This window comes from Aspergillus lucknowensis (genome assembly GCF_044049455.1).
Source record: "Aspergillus lucknowensis strain CBS 449.75 chromosome Unknown BJX67scaffold_28, whole genome shotgun sequence".
In the NCBI taxonomy this organism is placed as follows: Eukaryota; Fungi; Ascomycota; class Eurotiomycetes; order Eurotiales; family Aspergillaceae; genus Aspergillus; species Aspergillus lucknowensis.
In genome coordinates, this window is record NW_027263572.1 from 113,893 (window position 1) to 128,832 (window position 14,940).

Below are 14,940 nucleotides of genomic sequence, written 5' to 3' on the forward strand. Positions count from 1 at the left end.
AAAGCGCATGGCCCCTGAGCTAGGGTTAATGTTCCTGCAGAGTGCCCTGTGGTGCTGAACAAGTTGCGGGTTTTGAGATGTCTAAGTGGTGGACTACCTAGTCTTGTGGTTTGCCCACTGACATTTCAATTTCGGCTTTCTCGAGCTCACCTCGTCTTCGGGTCATTTTTATTTTTTATTCCCCCAGTATTTCTGTTGCAGGCCTGCCGCGGATAATCTGTCTGATGTGGAGATACATACTGGAATACACATGGTGGATCTGGCTATGACGGATAAATATTCAATGAGGGGAATTGAATCTTGTATACCACAGCAGGAAGTGGTGTTTTTGGGTAAATCATGGCCTTTGAATGAGTTGCAGGTAGAGGCTGTTACAATGGGCCGAAGTAGCAGAAAGCAGAAAGACAATGTCTGCCCGCAGAAGACAGGAGGAACTGGATAGGATTTCGCTGGTGAGCCCAATTACAGAATGATCAGCTTCAAATGGCGTAGACGGGCAAGATATCAGGGTATTCCTTGTCCTGGTCCTTCCAAGTTCCAGCGTGATTTTGGCAAAATCAATATGGATCAAACCACCCAACATGATATGCTTTGCACTGCTTTCTCTTTGACCAAAGCCCCATTCTCAACAGCGGGTTGTTAACCAGAGCAAGGAGTCAAAGGCCCCAATTCAGGCTATATAGACTTTCATTCTCACTGGTCCCTAATAGGTGAAGAACTTTATCTGATATCCAGAGTAGTGGTGGCCCAGAAATCACAATTGACGACTGTGCGCCGTATGTCTGCTTGCAATAGGGAAAAATAAGGGATGAGGATCAGCTGGAAGTTACCCAACAATGGAACACAGTTGTTATCCCTTGTACAGGGAAGAACTGGCGAAAATAATGGTGCTAGATGTGCTTCCCCGTTTTGACCAGAAGGAAAACCGGATATTAGATGGGCATATCCACAACACCACTGTCCTGAGTAGAACTACCGGGTATTGATATCCTCAACCTGGGTCTCATCACCGCGAGAGTCGGCCATTTCCACCCTCTTGGCTTCCAGGTCGTTGTCAATCATTCCTAGGGCTCGGTCTCCAAAGAGTAGGTCGATCTCCTCGAGAGACTTTTGCTTGGTTTCTTTGAAGAAGAAATAGATCGTGGGGAGAGTTACGCAGATATCTATCAAGCATCAGTGGGGTTCAGTAGCCAGGAAAACAGTGTGATGACTTACTCCAGGCAACGAAAATAAAGTAGAATTTCCAGCCCAGCTTGTCCAGCGCGATGGGGGACACCTGACTCCACAATGTACTAACCATCCAGTTCCCACAACCAGTGGCAAAGGCATTACCCTTACCCCTGATTTGCATTGGCATGATCTCCGACATGTAGACCCAGCTGATGGGACCGAAAGAAACGGAGAAAATCACTGAAACACAGAAGATGCAGAAGACACCACCAATGCTGAAGCTTCTTCTAGTACCATCAAGGTTCTGTGAGTTCAGTGCACCCTCGCAAATCAGAGCAAGCGTGATACCTATCGCGCCAAAGAGCAGTGGTTTGCGTCTGCCGACCCGATCGAGCAAAAGGAAGATAAAGATGAGATTGGCTAGGGGCCCAATCACATTGTAGATCCCAGCGACAAGGGTGGCGCGGTGGCCTGTGATGCCCAGGTTTTCGTACATGATATTTTGATAGTAGCCAATCACATTGATTCCGGTCATCTGCGTGAACACCTGCACCATTGTGCCTAGAATAAGTCGCAGCCGCCACTGGGGCACCTGGAACATGACCAGCCAGCCTGGGGCAGTGATCTCCTTCTCTGCATTGATGGTGACCTTGATCTCGTTGAACTCCCTATCGATCCAGTCATCGTTGGAACCATCATAATGGAGGCGTCGCAGCACCTTCAGTGCTTGATCATACTCTCCCTTCTCGACAAGATGGCGGGGAGACTCAGGCATCCAAAACAACCCAAGAAAAAGAAGAATCGCCGGGACTCCTTGGAAGGCCAATGGGAATCTCCACTGCACAGAGTTTGTGGCAGGGGCATGCAGAGAACCATAGCCGATCCATCTGTATATCCGTTAGGGAAAGCGCGCGCCTTTGAGTTGGCAGGAACGCAGGTAAAAGGGAGGTGGCAGCTTACGTGCTGACAATGAAACCAACTCCAATCATTTGCTGTGCAAGGCCAACAATCCTGGTGCCATTTGGGTCAGAATATGCCTACATGTTTTCCTTCTGGGTTGCAATATCACTTACAGGCCACGCGTCTTTGGATGCGCACACTCCGCCTGGTAGACCGGCACGGACATACTCATCACGCCCACCGCCCAGCCAGCAACAATCCGTCCAACTAGGATCATCGCCAAATCCTGTGCTGCGCACTGCAACACGGCACCGACAAGCGCCAGGAAGGCGCCGATCTGGATAGTGTTTTTGCGACCCAGCCAATCGATAGTCAAACCGGCCATGAGGGCCCCCAAGGCGGCTGGTAAGAGGTAGAAACCGTTAGTATGCGGATTCCTCTGTAACAGAGAGAGCTGATTTTGACCTACCGCCTCCGGAGAAGGTGCTGTTAATAGCACCAATGATTGAGGAAGTTTTGGTCGTATCGAAGAACTCCAGGAAATTCGGAGAGGCAATCACGTCTGTCATGACACCAGAGTCATAACCAAACAGGAAACTGCCTGTGGCAGCAAAGGCTGCGACCCCTATTGTGTAACCCCGCCCCATTTCGCGTTGGGAGTTTTCCAGAAATTGGGAAGTTTTGTCCGTGGTCGAACCGATGCTCAGAATCCGCGGGCGGAAGTGCTTGTTTAAGAGCCCTGGGGCGAGCTGTCCTTTTAACCAGCTTGGCTCGATGGTTCAAAGCCATCAGTTCATGATTGCGCTCGAGATTATCCACCTATGAAAAGCCGCCAAGGCCGGTCGGTTATATTTGGTCATTCCTGAATTTTATTGGCCTGGGTTGCTCAAGACTAATACTGTACCGAAATACATCACTGTTGAACTCACTTCCATCAATTATTGCTCTAAGAGGAATCCAAGAACAGAAATTGTATCTTGGGGAATTTAGCCTAATACAAATTCACTTTTATAAGGGTCCATCAGCAAGGTCCAAACAATTTGCTGCTTTTTGTCTGAATGGCATTTTGGTAAGTTGATTCCCCGCCGTAATTAGAGTTTCCCTGGGCCATGTGCAAAACATGTCATCTCGGATGAATTCTGAATGGTGACCTCTGAATGGTGGATCCCTCCCCACACTCCCCCGCCCTGGATGACCTTCGTGAAATCAGCTCTTTCTGCCCACGTGCCTTCGGCGAGCCGCTCTTTTCGCAGTCTGCGGGAGATCTGAGACTGTCGGGCGAGGAAATTGTACCCCACAAAATATAATAGAGTTTCCGATTCTGTGGAGGGTCTCATCTGAGAACCAATTCGGGACTGATGTCCGCGTCATGGCGCGCCAGCACCATTCCCGACCGAGACAGACAGTCCTTCGAGTGCCAAGCGCCCTAGCAGTTGCGGGGAATGGGATACTCTCAGCCGGCGTATTGACATCCTCGTTGTCAACGGGGCCGCCCGGGACTCTACCAGGACACCAACTCGGTAATACGGTGTAAAGCTTTGTCGCGAATGGCAGGTAGTTGTCATTTCTGGCAGATTTACTTCAGTTCTTCGATTACCTCGTGTCGTCCTGGCGGTTCCAAGGCGGTGTTCACCAGCTCTTTACATTCGTTTTGCTGTCTCTTACAGACTACGAAAGTACCCTTGCTTGAAATGTCAAGATGAAGAATGTTGGTTATGCGTCTTGAGTATTCGATATTCGACTCCACCCCTACCTCCCACAATCTCAGTACTATGATCAGAATCCAACCGCTCCCCATGAACTAGCCGTATACGTTCCTCCACCGAATTCCCAGCCGCCCATAACACTGGTCAAGTAATCTTCCGAGCTATACCAGCCATTGGCAATACCGTGCTCGAAGAATGGGGTTAAACTACCCGAGAACCAACCTGAGTTAGTCGGGTCGACATACGACATGGTTAGATCACCAGTGGGCCAACTGTAAAAGCATAGGTTAGCAGGGTTGGTTTCAGATATACGCGACTGAAGAATACTCACTGATACAGGTAGACATCCCAAGCTTTGCCTCCAAGGTTCACGTTCTGCGCCCAGGGCACCGCCGCACCATCTGCGCCGTACTGATCAGAGAGAGGAGTATTAGGAGCCTGATAACCGACCCAGATCATCACCTCGTATTTGCCGTTACGATCAGTGGGAGCATAGGTTGAGTCGATAAAAATGTCGTAGCTAGTGCAGGAATATAAGCAAGACTCCGAACTACCTCAGAATGGGAGTAAAGACGGCAGGGTCTTACCAAGCATCGTATCCTTTGCCTTCCGCTGGTTGAGCGGTCTGACTGAACCAGGTGTTGTGATTCGGGTCGACATCCTTCAGCTTCTTCGGCAGAGTATGGACTGGAGACCAAGTGCCCCAGTCCTCGCCAGTAACCATTACAACAAATCCACTCCCACCAGGAGCGTCCACGCCCCAAGAGTCATCGTTAACGTACCATGGACTGATGCTGCCGGAAGTACTGAAGTGTTTAAAGTAATAAACGCCTGAATCAGCGCCACTAGCCAAGTGGCTCAGTCCACTCAGGAGGATGAAAGACGTAGTAACAACGCGAGAAAACCACTTCATTGTGAATAAGAGAATTGTTGTTCTTGATAATTCAAGGCCTGCCTTTCACTGTGTTCAAAGTATGAGTTGAAGTGTCTGTATTTATATGCTGTTCTAGCAGTCCACCGGTGCCAGCCAGTCTTCCCCGCAAAACGGGAGATGCAGGTACGGCAGAGTGTCTCTCTGACAATAAACCGCAGGGATGATCAGCGAGCTGCATACCTTTGATTCAATGGCAACTCAGCGGGCGAAATGCCACTACACGGAGGACTTTAACCGTAGGTTCTGATATGATCCACATGTGGCGAGAGTCTTCTGGTAATCTCCCCATACGCAAAGAGGAGTTGGACCTCGTGTTCAAATGAAATTACGACGCCAACCTCAGCGAAAGCAAAGTTACTACGGCTGAGAAGTGAAGAGAGTTCCCGCTCGCCCGGGCGACGTCCGTTGAAGGAGCCATTTGTCCGGTTCATCTGGCGCCTAATATATTATGACGGTTCAATGGATGTAACAGACGACCACTGCACTTGGAGTCTAAAAATGCGGGGGCCTTTTAGGGGTTTGCTACGCCTTAATGCAGCAGCAAACTGGGAGGGACTGTGAACGTATGTCCTTGGAAGTTGATACTCTATATCACCCGACGCTCGACAGTACATCCCCCCATCCTTCCAGGTGACTTTCGATGGTTTGCACACCTTCAAACCTTATTAAAATTTCAGCGAAGCTGAAAGAGCGAGCATAAACTCAACGGAAACACGCAATTTTTCACCATCCTCACATCTAATACAGTTTGTCAGCTGCAAAACAAGCTTTAGTAGCGTTAGCACTAACATCGAGGTACCGAATAGTCCACCACTCAGATGCCTTCAAAACCGCAAGTCCAGCTCCACATTCACGAACAGTACTCCGGCTGACTCCTTGATGGAACCTTCCAATCCCGAGCCGGGAACAAAATAGAAGCCAGCGGGGGCAGTGCGGGGTTGATTTTCCCCGGTGGGGGTGGATCTTGGCTCCTGCCCTTTCTGAAAGTCAAATTGACGCACGATGTTTCCCTGCGACGCGAATTGCTCATACCCACTTGATACTTGCTTCCGATAGGAGTGCCGTTAAGCTGTGCTCCTGCGGGAACATTAGCCGACCGAAGTCCCTCAATCCCGGATAAACTCGTTGCAATACGAGTTTGACTTTGTGTTCGTGTCGCTGACGCCCAATCGGCAGCAAATTTCCTCGGACATGCAAGGATTCAACCATGTGGAGCGGAAAGTTGTCAGGGGAGCTGCAATCCAAGAGTGGAGAGAACTCGGAATGAGCACGAATACGAGGTCCTCGAGTGTGACTGGTTCGATATTCCCGTTGCAGAGCTGGGTTCTGGCAGTGACTGGCTGAGCACGACCGCGGGTAAACCTCGGTGCCCGGAAGATGTTTCCGTCGGCCATTTCTACTGATCCTTTCGGGATGTTCTTCGGGACCCCAGACCTCATCCGCATTCTTCAAAGTCTCCACAATTCGTATATCTCCTGTCGGTGGCTGAGACAATATCCGCGCGCCCCATGGGACCACCGTAATCTGATTTCAGGCTTCTTTTCCATTTTCCCGGGCGCCAAGGTTGTGACTGCTTCAGATGAAGCTCCATTGTTCTGGGGTAATCTCCGATGACCTCGTCAACTAGGTATAATACTTCGCTGAGGGGCCGCAAGTCCTGGAAACCTTGATAATTTTCATCACAAAATTGACTTATTGGTTTCACGGCAAGGGTGAATTTCAGACGACAACGTCCTGATCATGGTCTTCAATTCCCTTTCAAAGGGGTTACTGCTCCTCTTTGCGAGCTTAACCGCTGCGCAGGGTGCATCGCCCCTCTACAAAGATCCGAATGCCAGTATCGAGGACCGAGTTTCTGATCTTTTGGGGCGGATGACGCTTGAGGATAAAGCAGCCCAGTTAATTCAAGGTATGGTGATAGAACCATCCACAGATAGCTGCAGCAATGAGGACTAACAGATTTGCAGGCGGCATGTCGGATTGGATGGATACAGAGACAGGACGGTTTAACTACACCGGCCTGGAAGAGAGTATCAAGACGAAGGGGGGCATGTTCTACGGTATGTGTTCTGCGTACATCGTTGCGGCTACAGCACTAACAACATTCTTATGCTAGTTGGATACCCGGTGCCCTGGGATTGGATTGCAACCAATGTCAAGAGGGCGCAGGATTATATCATGGAAAATACCACCCTTGGTATTCCTGCACTCGTTCAAACAGAGGGTATGTGCTCGCCGCTTTAGATTCTCAACCACAAGTTAAGGATTGGGTGAAATATAGGTATCCATGGTTTCTTGATTGGAAATGCAACGATCTTCAATTCCCCCATTGCATACGCATGCTCATTCAACAGACAAGTATGATTTCGCAACTGCTTCTGAAGTTCTCGAATCGCGAAGCTAATGAGCAGTCCAGTTGGTCCACAAGATGGGAACGCTCATAGCGCAAGAGGCTCGTGCTCTGGGCGTCACCCAGATGTTTGCTCCAGTTGTCGACCTTGCCCGTGAGCTGCGATTTGGCAGAGTAAGTGCCCTAACCGCATTGACCCGTTGCCGGGAAGAAGACTAAGAGGAGAAAAAGGTCGAGGAAACATTTTCGGAAGACCCGTACCTTGCCGGTGAGATCGGATACCAATACACCGTTGGACTCCAGAGCCTCAATGTCTCGGCGATGGCAAAGCATTTTGCAGGATTCAGCCAGCCAGAACAAGGCCTCAATACCGGTCCCGTGCAAGGGGGCGAGCGATACTTCCGTACTACGTGCGTGACTTCTTCTACCCTCATGTATGATGAGTATGTTTATTTACCTGTGTCCTAGTTGGCTGCCGTCTTTCAAGCGCGCGATCATAGATGCCGGTGCTTGGAGTATCATGAGCGCATACCACTCGTGAGATTGTTCCTACCTCTGCTACGGAGCTTGGGCACCTTTGCTGATTCTGTTTGCTAGTTTTGATGGTATCCCGGCAGTCGCCGACTACCACATTCTTACCGAGATCCTTCGCGATGAATGGGGCTATGAGTACTTTGTGATTAGTGACGCTGGTGCAACGGATCGCCTGTGCTCTGCTTTCCATCTCTGCCAGAGCTCTCCAATTGACATGGAATCAGTAACGCTCCAGGCACTCCCTGCTGGCAATGATGTTGAGATGGGTGGTGGATCATAGTAAGACCAAATTATTGGACTATGGCAAACGGAGCACTAACATAGTGGCAGCAACTTCCAAAAAATCCCAGAGCTGGTCGAGTCTGGCAAACTTGATATTGAGATTGTTGACACTGCAGTCTCCAGGGTGCTCCGCGCTAAGTTTGCCATGGGCCTGTTTGAGAATCCGTACCCAGGTGCTCCACCAGAGGAGTGGAAGAGCCTTATCCATACACAGGAAGCAGTCGAGCTTGCAAGACAACTAGACAAAGAGTCTATTGTTCTGCTAGAAAACCACGATAATACCCTGCCCTTGAAAAAAAAGGGCAATATCGCCGTCATTGGTCCAATGGCACATGGGTTCATGAATGTATAGCCTCCATATTCGACCCCTTGACACCCCTGATAACTAATACAAGAATAGTACGGAGACTACGTCCCATACCGGAGCCAATACCGCGGCGTCACACCCTTAGATGGCATCAAAGCTGCCGTCGGGAAAAAAGCTCATGTCCGCTATGCCAAGGGCTGTGAAAGGTGGAGCAACGATCAGTCCGGCTTTCAAGAAGCTATTGAAGCAGCTCAGGAATCAGATGTTGCCATTGTTGTCGTAGGAACCTGGTCCCGCGACCAAAACGAGCTCTGGCAAGGCTTGAACGCAACGTAAGTCTTTCTCCCTGTTAATATCCCCGCATACGAGTAACTCAGGACACAGCACGGGCGAGCATGTCGACGTCAATGACCTATCCTTGGTAGGGGCGCAAGGCGAACTTGTTCGAGCAATTGCCTCCACAGGTGTCCCTACCGTTGTGGTCCTCTCCAGCGGGAAACCCATTAGCGATACCTGGCTCTCCAACAGTACCTCAGCCCTTGTTCAACAATTTTACCCGTCCGAGCAAGGCGGTAACGCCCTCGCGGATGTCCTCTTTGGAGACTACAACCCCTCAGGTAAACTATCGGTCTCATTCCCTCGCTCGGTCGGCGACCTTCCTATCTACTATGACTACCTGAACTCTGGCCGCTCCATCGGCGACTCGGGGTCTGTGGCGGATGACGGCACCCTTGTTTTCGGCCACCAGTATGTCCTTGGTTCTCCGTTACCATGGTATCCCTTTGGGTATGGACTATCGTACAGCGAGTTTGACTACGGAGAGGTCACACTAGACAAGACAAGCGTCTCCCCAGAGGATACAGTGACGGTGAGTGTGGACGTGACGAATACCCATGAGCAGTTAGATGGAACCGAAGTCGTGCAAGTCTATGTGGTAGACGTTATCTCGTCTGTGGTGGTGCCAAATCGGTTACTGAAGGGGTTCGAAAAGGTCTTTATTCGTGCGGGGGAGACGAAGACTGTGGAGATCCAGCTGAAGGTTGAGGAATTGGGGTTGTGGGATGCCCGGATGAAGTACGTGATCGAACCGGGCGCATTCCAGGTGTTGGTCGGGCGTAGCTCTGCGGATATTCGGGGGAATGCGACTTTCCATGTTCAGTAGTAGTCGAGGTGGACGGGTTTATTTTGTGATATAGCTGCGCAATCTGACCTGGGTTCCAGGATGGGATGCAACAGATTATTTCGAGAGTTCTCTCAGGGTTGTCTGTCCAGGAGCTTGGCCGACGATTGCTCCGGCTGGCGGCCACGTTGGCCAATTTCTTCCACATATTAAAAAGATTCCTTCGGGTAGGGGCTGGAAAACGTGGTCACGGAGGTGGCTTGTCTGGGGCACCTCGCTGAGCAGATGACACCCCAAGGGAGGGCTAATGGGCATGTTTTATTAGTGGAGCCCACCATGATCAGCGGGTCAACTGACTGATATGCTGAATTTGAATATCCTCTGGGGCTGAGAAGCAGCGCTATTGATATGAAATTGTTGCATGACGGCTGGTGCGTTGCATGAACGCGGATCCATGTCGCATGGACGAAGCGATTTAATATACATCGACTCCGTATACCACCCCAATTGCCACCCCACGGGGGGCCGGGGTAATTGCCGGACACTCAAAGGGTGTTTCTAACATCTCCTCCTCTTGGGTTGGGCAACTCATTGGATGTCGCCGCCGGACGCCACACCGCACCACCTTGCCAACCATCCCCTTCCCTGGTGTATCGGGTAGATCATCGGACATTGAAAAAAGTGTCTCGACACGTCATTGGAGGAGAGCCCTAGTGATCGTCTCCCTGATGCCGAGGATGTGGAGGGTTACAAGATCTACATTAGGGGTATAGAAATTATCCCCGCCCGGGGTAGTTATCTCACTCCGCCGGAGCAAAACAGGCTGTGGGGTGGTAGTCTCAAGAAAACGAAATATATAAGGCCAAGGTATTCTCAACAGTGTCTGACCGAGTGACATGGCAAGAGATATTCTGGTCTCGGAATACAACTGTTAACCTGCCGTTCGTATTCGGTCTCCAGTGTTTGCCCCAATCATGAAGACGACTCCCATTATCACGACGACCCTCCTCCATGCAACCCATGCGCTGGCCATTGTCCATCCGGGCCTCCTCCACACGAATGATGACTTTGATCGCATCCGTAACAATGTCAATAGCGGAACAGAGCCATATCTGACTGGGTGGAACAAACTCGCCGCGCGCGCCAACTCCGACTACACACCTCGTGCTGCCGAGGTGGTGTGCCGTGGCGCCTCTTGGTGCGACCCAGAAAATTACTCAGATCTTTACCGCGATGCGGCGGCAGCTTACGCCAACGCCATCTATTGGAAAGTAACTGGCGAGACTGCAAACGGGGACGCCGCGGCGGCGATCCTCGATGCATGGAGCAGCATGCTCACGACTGTGACGGGCAGCTCGGACAAGTTCCTTGCGTCCGGTCTCTACGGTTATCAAATGGCGAATGCGGCGGAAGTACTGCGAGACTACGACGGGTGGGCTGGACTGGACTCCATGATCAACATGATGCAGTCGGTCTTCCTGCCTATGAATAGTGACTTTCTAGTCAACCATAATGGCGCGGGCCCTGACCACTACTGGGCCAATGTGAGTCTTCGTGCCTTTACCTGCTTCCCTTCTGGAACCGCACCTCAAAAAGGTATTGACAAAAGTCTACACACAGTGGGATCTTTGCAATATAGCCAGTTTGCACGCTATTGGCGTCCTGAGCGACAACCAGACGGCCATTGACGAGGCAATTGACTACTTCCTGAATGGTTCGGGCATGGGGGCCCTGAACAATGCCATTTGGACTATTTTCGAAGAAGACGGCACCGGGAAGCCTCTGGGACAGATTCAGGAGGCAGGTCGGGACCAGGGACACAGTTTGCTAGACATTGCTCTACTTGGTGTGGTGGCGCAACAATCCTACAACCAGGGAAACGATCTCTTTGCAGTGGATGATAATCGCATACTGGCCGGGTGAGTGCAATCAGACGCCTCAGAGAAGCCACATATCCTTGACGATGGGGGGTCTACTTATGAGCCGATACTAATGTCGGAGAAATCAAAGCGCCGAATACGTCTTCAAATATAACACTGGGAACGACGTGCCCTACACTCCCTACAGCAACTCAGAATATTCACAACCAGTCATCAGCTCCGGGAGCCGGGGAGGCATCAGGCCGATTGCGGAGCTGCTTCTTGCACACTACAGCGGCGTCAAAGGACTCGACGCAGGGTGGACCGGGAAGTATCGTGACATGACAGTTGACGCTGGCGACGGTGCCGAAGGAGGCGGCGGCGACTATGGTTCGAGCAGCGGAGGGTACGACCAGCTTGGGTTTGGTACTGTGCTGTACCGCCTGGACTAATGAATGTACTGGAAAGGATGCGTAGATATACCGATGGTGAGAATAACAGTCTCGGGAATCCAGTATACAAATTCTTTGGCAGCAAACAAGAAAACAGCCAAGTTCAACCCTGAGGGGTTGGGCAAACATCAACTGAGACAAAAATAGACGCCAGGGAGAGGCGTGGGATAATCATTTCTCCTCCTGACCTGTTGTTTTCGACGGGGTTATCCCTCACCTCGCGTCTCGTGAACTGGCTGGGATTGCCATCCCGACCCCTAAAATGGGTCAACTGTATCCAGTCGCTCGGACGAAATGCAGGGGGGCAGGGATTGTATGGCATGATCGGCGGCTGGATGACCGGCGACTCGGTCTGCCCAGTGATTCAGGAAGAACCGAGTCAGCCGTGAAACAACCCAGCACTTTCAGTCGGAAACCCCCAGGGAGCGACGGGAGAGTTTCAAGATGACCCCAACTGACCTCTCAAGACCGTGGCTGGCCGAGACAACGACAGCAGCCGTGGATGGCTGTTCGTGCGCTGCTAAGCCTCCTTCAAGGTCCAACGACAAAGGTACCGGGTTGTGTCCCTCCATAGCTGGCTTTTTGCCCAACGAATAATCTACTTGCCTCGGTGGATATACTCGTTGCTCACGTTCTGGCCGTCTCGTCGCGGTTTGTTAGTCTTAGTATCACGACCTGGTGGCCCGGATTTCAGGGATCTGAGCGTCGTGAGGCTGTTGGCCCCTTCCGGTTCCCCCGAAAATAAATGAAAACTTGGCCCAAATTTCGAACTAATACGCCTGGGCTGCAGTCGTCTCGTTTTGGCCCTACAGCGGAGGAGTGCGGCACAGCAAGGCAGGGCCATCCGACCGCGTCTCGAGGTTTTTGTTGACCATCACACGTCCTCAGCTGGGGTAGTGAAGATTGGGCTAAGGAATTTGACAAGTTCAATATGATACTCCAGAGTGTTTGCTGACTCAGTTGCCTCCAATTCCTCGACGTCCCCCAGGCATTCACCGCGGGATATGCCCCCGTGTGCACCCTGCATAATGCTGACAGGGAAGCTCCTGTTGCGATCAAGCAGGCATTACACGATACCTGGGGGAGATGTATAGGCTCAACCATACTAATTTAACAGAGCTGGGCGGATGCTATGCTCTTCTCAATTAGAGCAAGGTGCCTCTAACCTCCCTGACAAAAACATGCATACTGATATTCTGTATCTCAAGCACGAACACGTCTATTGGATTGTAAAACAGAACTCTTAACCTTAAAGCCAGCATCACAACTTACTCTTCAACTCCCCGGGATACTTAACTGTCCGTAAACACTCCCTCCTGCAATCTGCAACCGTCTCCATCCCTGCGAGCCCCATAGTCTGCCACAACTCCGCGAGTAAACCCTGCAAGACAGCCCTCGCACCCAGTTTCCCATTAACAGCGAGCCCGTATAGAACTGGCCTACCTACAAGAACGGCCTTCGCCCCGAGACACAGAGCCTTCATAACATCCGCGCCAGTCCGTACCCCAGAGTCAAACATCACAGTCACTTTGTCACCGACTGCATCCACAATCTCCGGGAGGACATCCAGCGCCCCGATGGCGCCATCAACCTGTCGTCCTTCATGAACATTGTCAGTGATATCCTGCTATTGCAAAGACAGGGAGCAGGGAGCTCACCCCCATGATTCGAAACCACAATCCCCTGACACCCCGTTTCAACAGCCCGCCGCGCATCATCAACATGCTGAATCCCCTTAAGCACAATCGGACCCTCCCAATGCCGTCGCAGAAACTCAACCTGCGCCCATGTATGCGGCCGGTCATCCAGCTCAGCAACCCACGCTTTCGCGGCGCCCATCACATCGTCTTCCACGCTTACCCCAGTCACCTTCTCAAACTTTGCGCGAAAAACCGGATCCGTAAAGCCCACATCATTCCCCACACCCATCAACCAGGGGAAATACCCATGATCCAGGATCTCCGGCCGCCACCCCAGCGTCCACGTATCCAGGGAGACAACGAGGACGTCGTACCCTGTCCGTTTTGCACGGTCCATCAGCGAGAGAAGGATCTCTTCGTCATGTGTCCAGTATAGCTGGAACCAGCGCGGGTTTCCCGGTCCGTTCGTGTCCGCGACATCCTCGATTGACGCGCTGGACGCTGTGCTTAGTGTATAGGGTATCCCGAGCTCGCCGCAGACCTCGGCGACGCCGGTCTCCTTGTCGGCGTGCATGAGGGATTGCGCACCCATCGGGGCGACGATGAGCGGGGTTGGGTAGGTAGTGCCGAAGAGCGAGGTCTCAAGGGATTGTTTGTCCATCTATGGCTAATTTAGTCATTTGCACGTGGAAAGGGGTGTGTTGGACGAACCGGTTTCATAACCCTCGGTATTCTCAATAATCCAGTCAACACCCTCAGATAACATCAACAGGTAGCTAAAAGGGACGGGGGACATACAACTTCCGCCGCCGAAATGCCAACCTGTTAGCCTCCATCGTCGCCTTCTCCCCTGCGCCCCCGGCGACGAAACTATATGCCCGCGGGTCGAGGACTTGCTTCGCTTGGTTCTCAAGACAGACGGGATTCGTCGTGACGATGGGGACGAGGCCACTATCTGCGCCTTGTTTGTAGATTTCGGTTTGGTACGCGCCGTAGTTGGTAGACGGCGTTGTGGGTTGGTGGCTCGTGGCCGCCATCTCGCTTGGGGATGACATTTCGAAAGCAGGTTTGCGTTTTTTTTCGAACTGGGTGAAGACGTGTGTGTGGGCATGAGGACTATAAGAATCTCAAGGGAGAACACGGCCCCTAAAACGACGAGTATCGTTCGGAATGTACACACAGACACAGCTCAAACAGCTTCACAGCCGTACAGCAGGATCACCCCCATCTATGCCAAGCAGGATGTGACTAGCTGGTAGTGGGTATCCAGCGCGCTGTGCAGGATTTCCGGGACGCCTTCCGGGATGCCTTACCACCACAATTCATCGATCACAATATACTCGGCGCCCATCATCCTTCATCCTTGGATGCCTCTGTGAAACAATGTTTTGGCCCTCCAGCGGATGGTCTGTGTGGCGGTGGCAGGGTTTAGGACGCATGATGATCACCGGGGGCTTATTTTGTTCGCTAGGCTCGAACGGGCTCGATATGCCGCCCAGGCATACCAACATTTCAATCAGTTGAAGGACATACCGATATAAACGGGTTGACATCTTCGAGGAATCCGCCGCGGAGCAACAAGCGCCACGTCTTCACTGGTGTCGATCTTGGGTGTATTTAGCTCCCTCCCAAACACACACCAACTGGGGCTGGGGACCACCGAACATGTGTTCACTGATGTTAATT

General features: G+C 51.6%; 5 protein-coding genes across 5 annotated transcripts; 2 read left to right on the forward strand and 3 right to left on the reverse strand.

Moving 5' to 3' along the window:
• Positions 1–733: 733 nt before the first annotated feature.
• BJX67DRAFT_388887 (sugar porter family MFS transporter) lies at positions 734–2,717 on the reverse strand (the record flags this gene model as incomplete). The annotated part of the gene is made up of 5 exons (XM_071034426.1): positions 734–1,163; positions 1,216–2,057; positions 2,131–2,181; positions 2,244–2,472; positions 2,540–2,717. The coding sequence occupies 5 exons, from the start codon at positions 2,715–2,717 to the stop codon at positions 973–975; spliced, it is 1,491 nt and encodes a 496-aa protein (XP_070884915.1). The 3' UTR covers positions 734–972.
• Positions 2,718–3,840: 1,123 nt separating this feature from the next.
• BJX67DRAFT_356808 (concanavalin A-like lectin/glucanase domain-containing protein) lies at positions 3,841–4,870 on the reverse strand. Its single transcript, XM_071029434.1, has 3 exons — positions 4,364–4,870; positions 4,108–4,296; positions 3,841–4,048 (listed from the first exon to the last, which is right to left on the reverse strand). The coding sequence occupies exons 1-3, from the start codon at positions 4,687–4,689 to the stop codon at positions 3,847–3,849; spliced, it is 717 nt and encodes a 238-aa protein (XP_070884916.1). The 5' UTR covers positions 4,690–4,870; the 3' UTR covers positions 3,841–3,846.
• A 1,580-nt stretch (positions 4,871–6,450) lies between these two features.
• BJX67DRAFT_382322 (glycoside hydrolase superfamily) lies at positions 6,451–9,345 on the forward strand (the record flags this gene model as incomplete). The annotated part of the gene is made up of 11 exons (XM_071033222.1): positions 6,451–6,619; positions 6,678–6,770; positions 6,827–6,934; positions 6,992–7,068; positions 7,127–7,234; positions 7,292–7,470; positions 7,529–7,597; positions 7,658–7,873; positions 7,925–8,222; positions 8,277–8,515; positions 8,568–9,345. 11 exons carry the CDS (start codon positions 6,451–6,453, stop codon positions 9,343–9,345), a joined length of 2,334 nt encoding a protein of 777 aa, XP_070884917.1.
• Positions 9,346–10,277: 932 nt separating this feature from the next.
• On the forward strand, positions 10,278–11,614 carry BJX67DRAFT_382323 (putative GPI anchored protein; the record flags this gene model as incomplete). Its single annotated transcript, XM_071033223.1, has 3 exons — positions 10,278–10,847; positions 10,924–11,222; positions 11,314–11,614. 3 exons carry the CDS (start codon positions 10,278–10,280, stop codon positions 11,612–11,614), a joined length of 1,170 nt encoding a protein of 389 aa, XP_070884918.1.
• Positions 11,615–12,781: 1,167 nt separating this feature from the next.
• On the reverse strand, positions 12,782–14,442 carry BJX67DRAFT_149338 (FMN-dependent dehydrogenase). The gene is made up of 4 exons (XM_071024770.1): positions 14,053–14,442; positions 13,966–13,978; positions 13,273–13,915; positions 12,782–13,213 (listed from the first exon to the last, which is right to left on the reverse strand). Exons 1-4 carry the CDS (start codon positions 14,307–14,309, stop codon positions 12,876–12,878), a joined length of 1,251 nt encoding a protein of 416 aa, XP_070884919.1. The 5' UTR covers positions 14,310–14,442; the 3' UTR covers positions 12,782–12,875.
• Between the last annotated feature and the right edge of the window lie 498 nt (positions 14,443–14,940).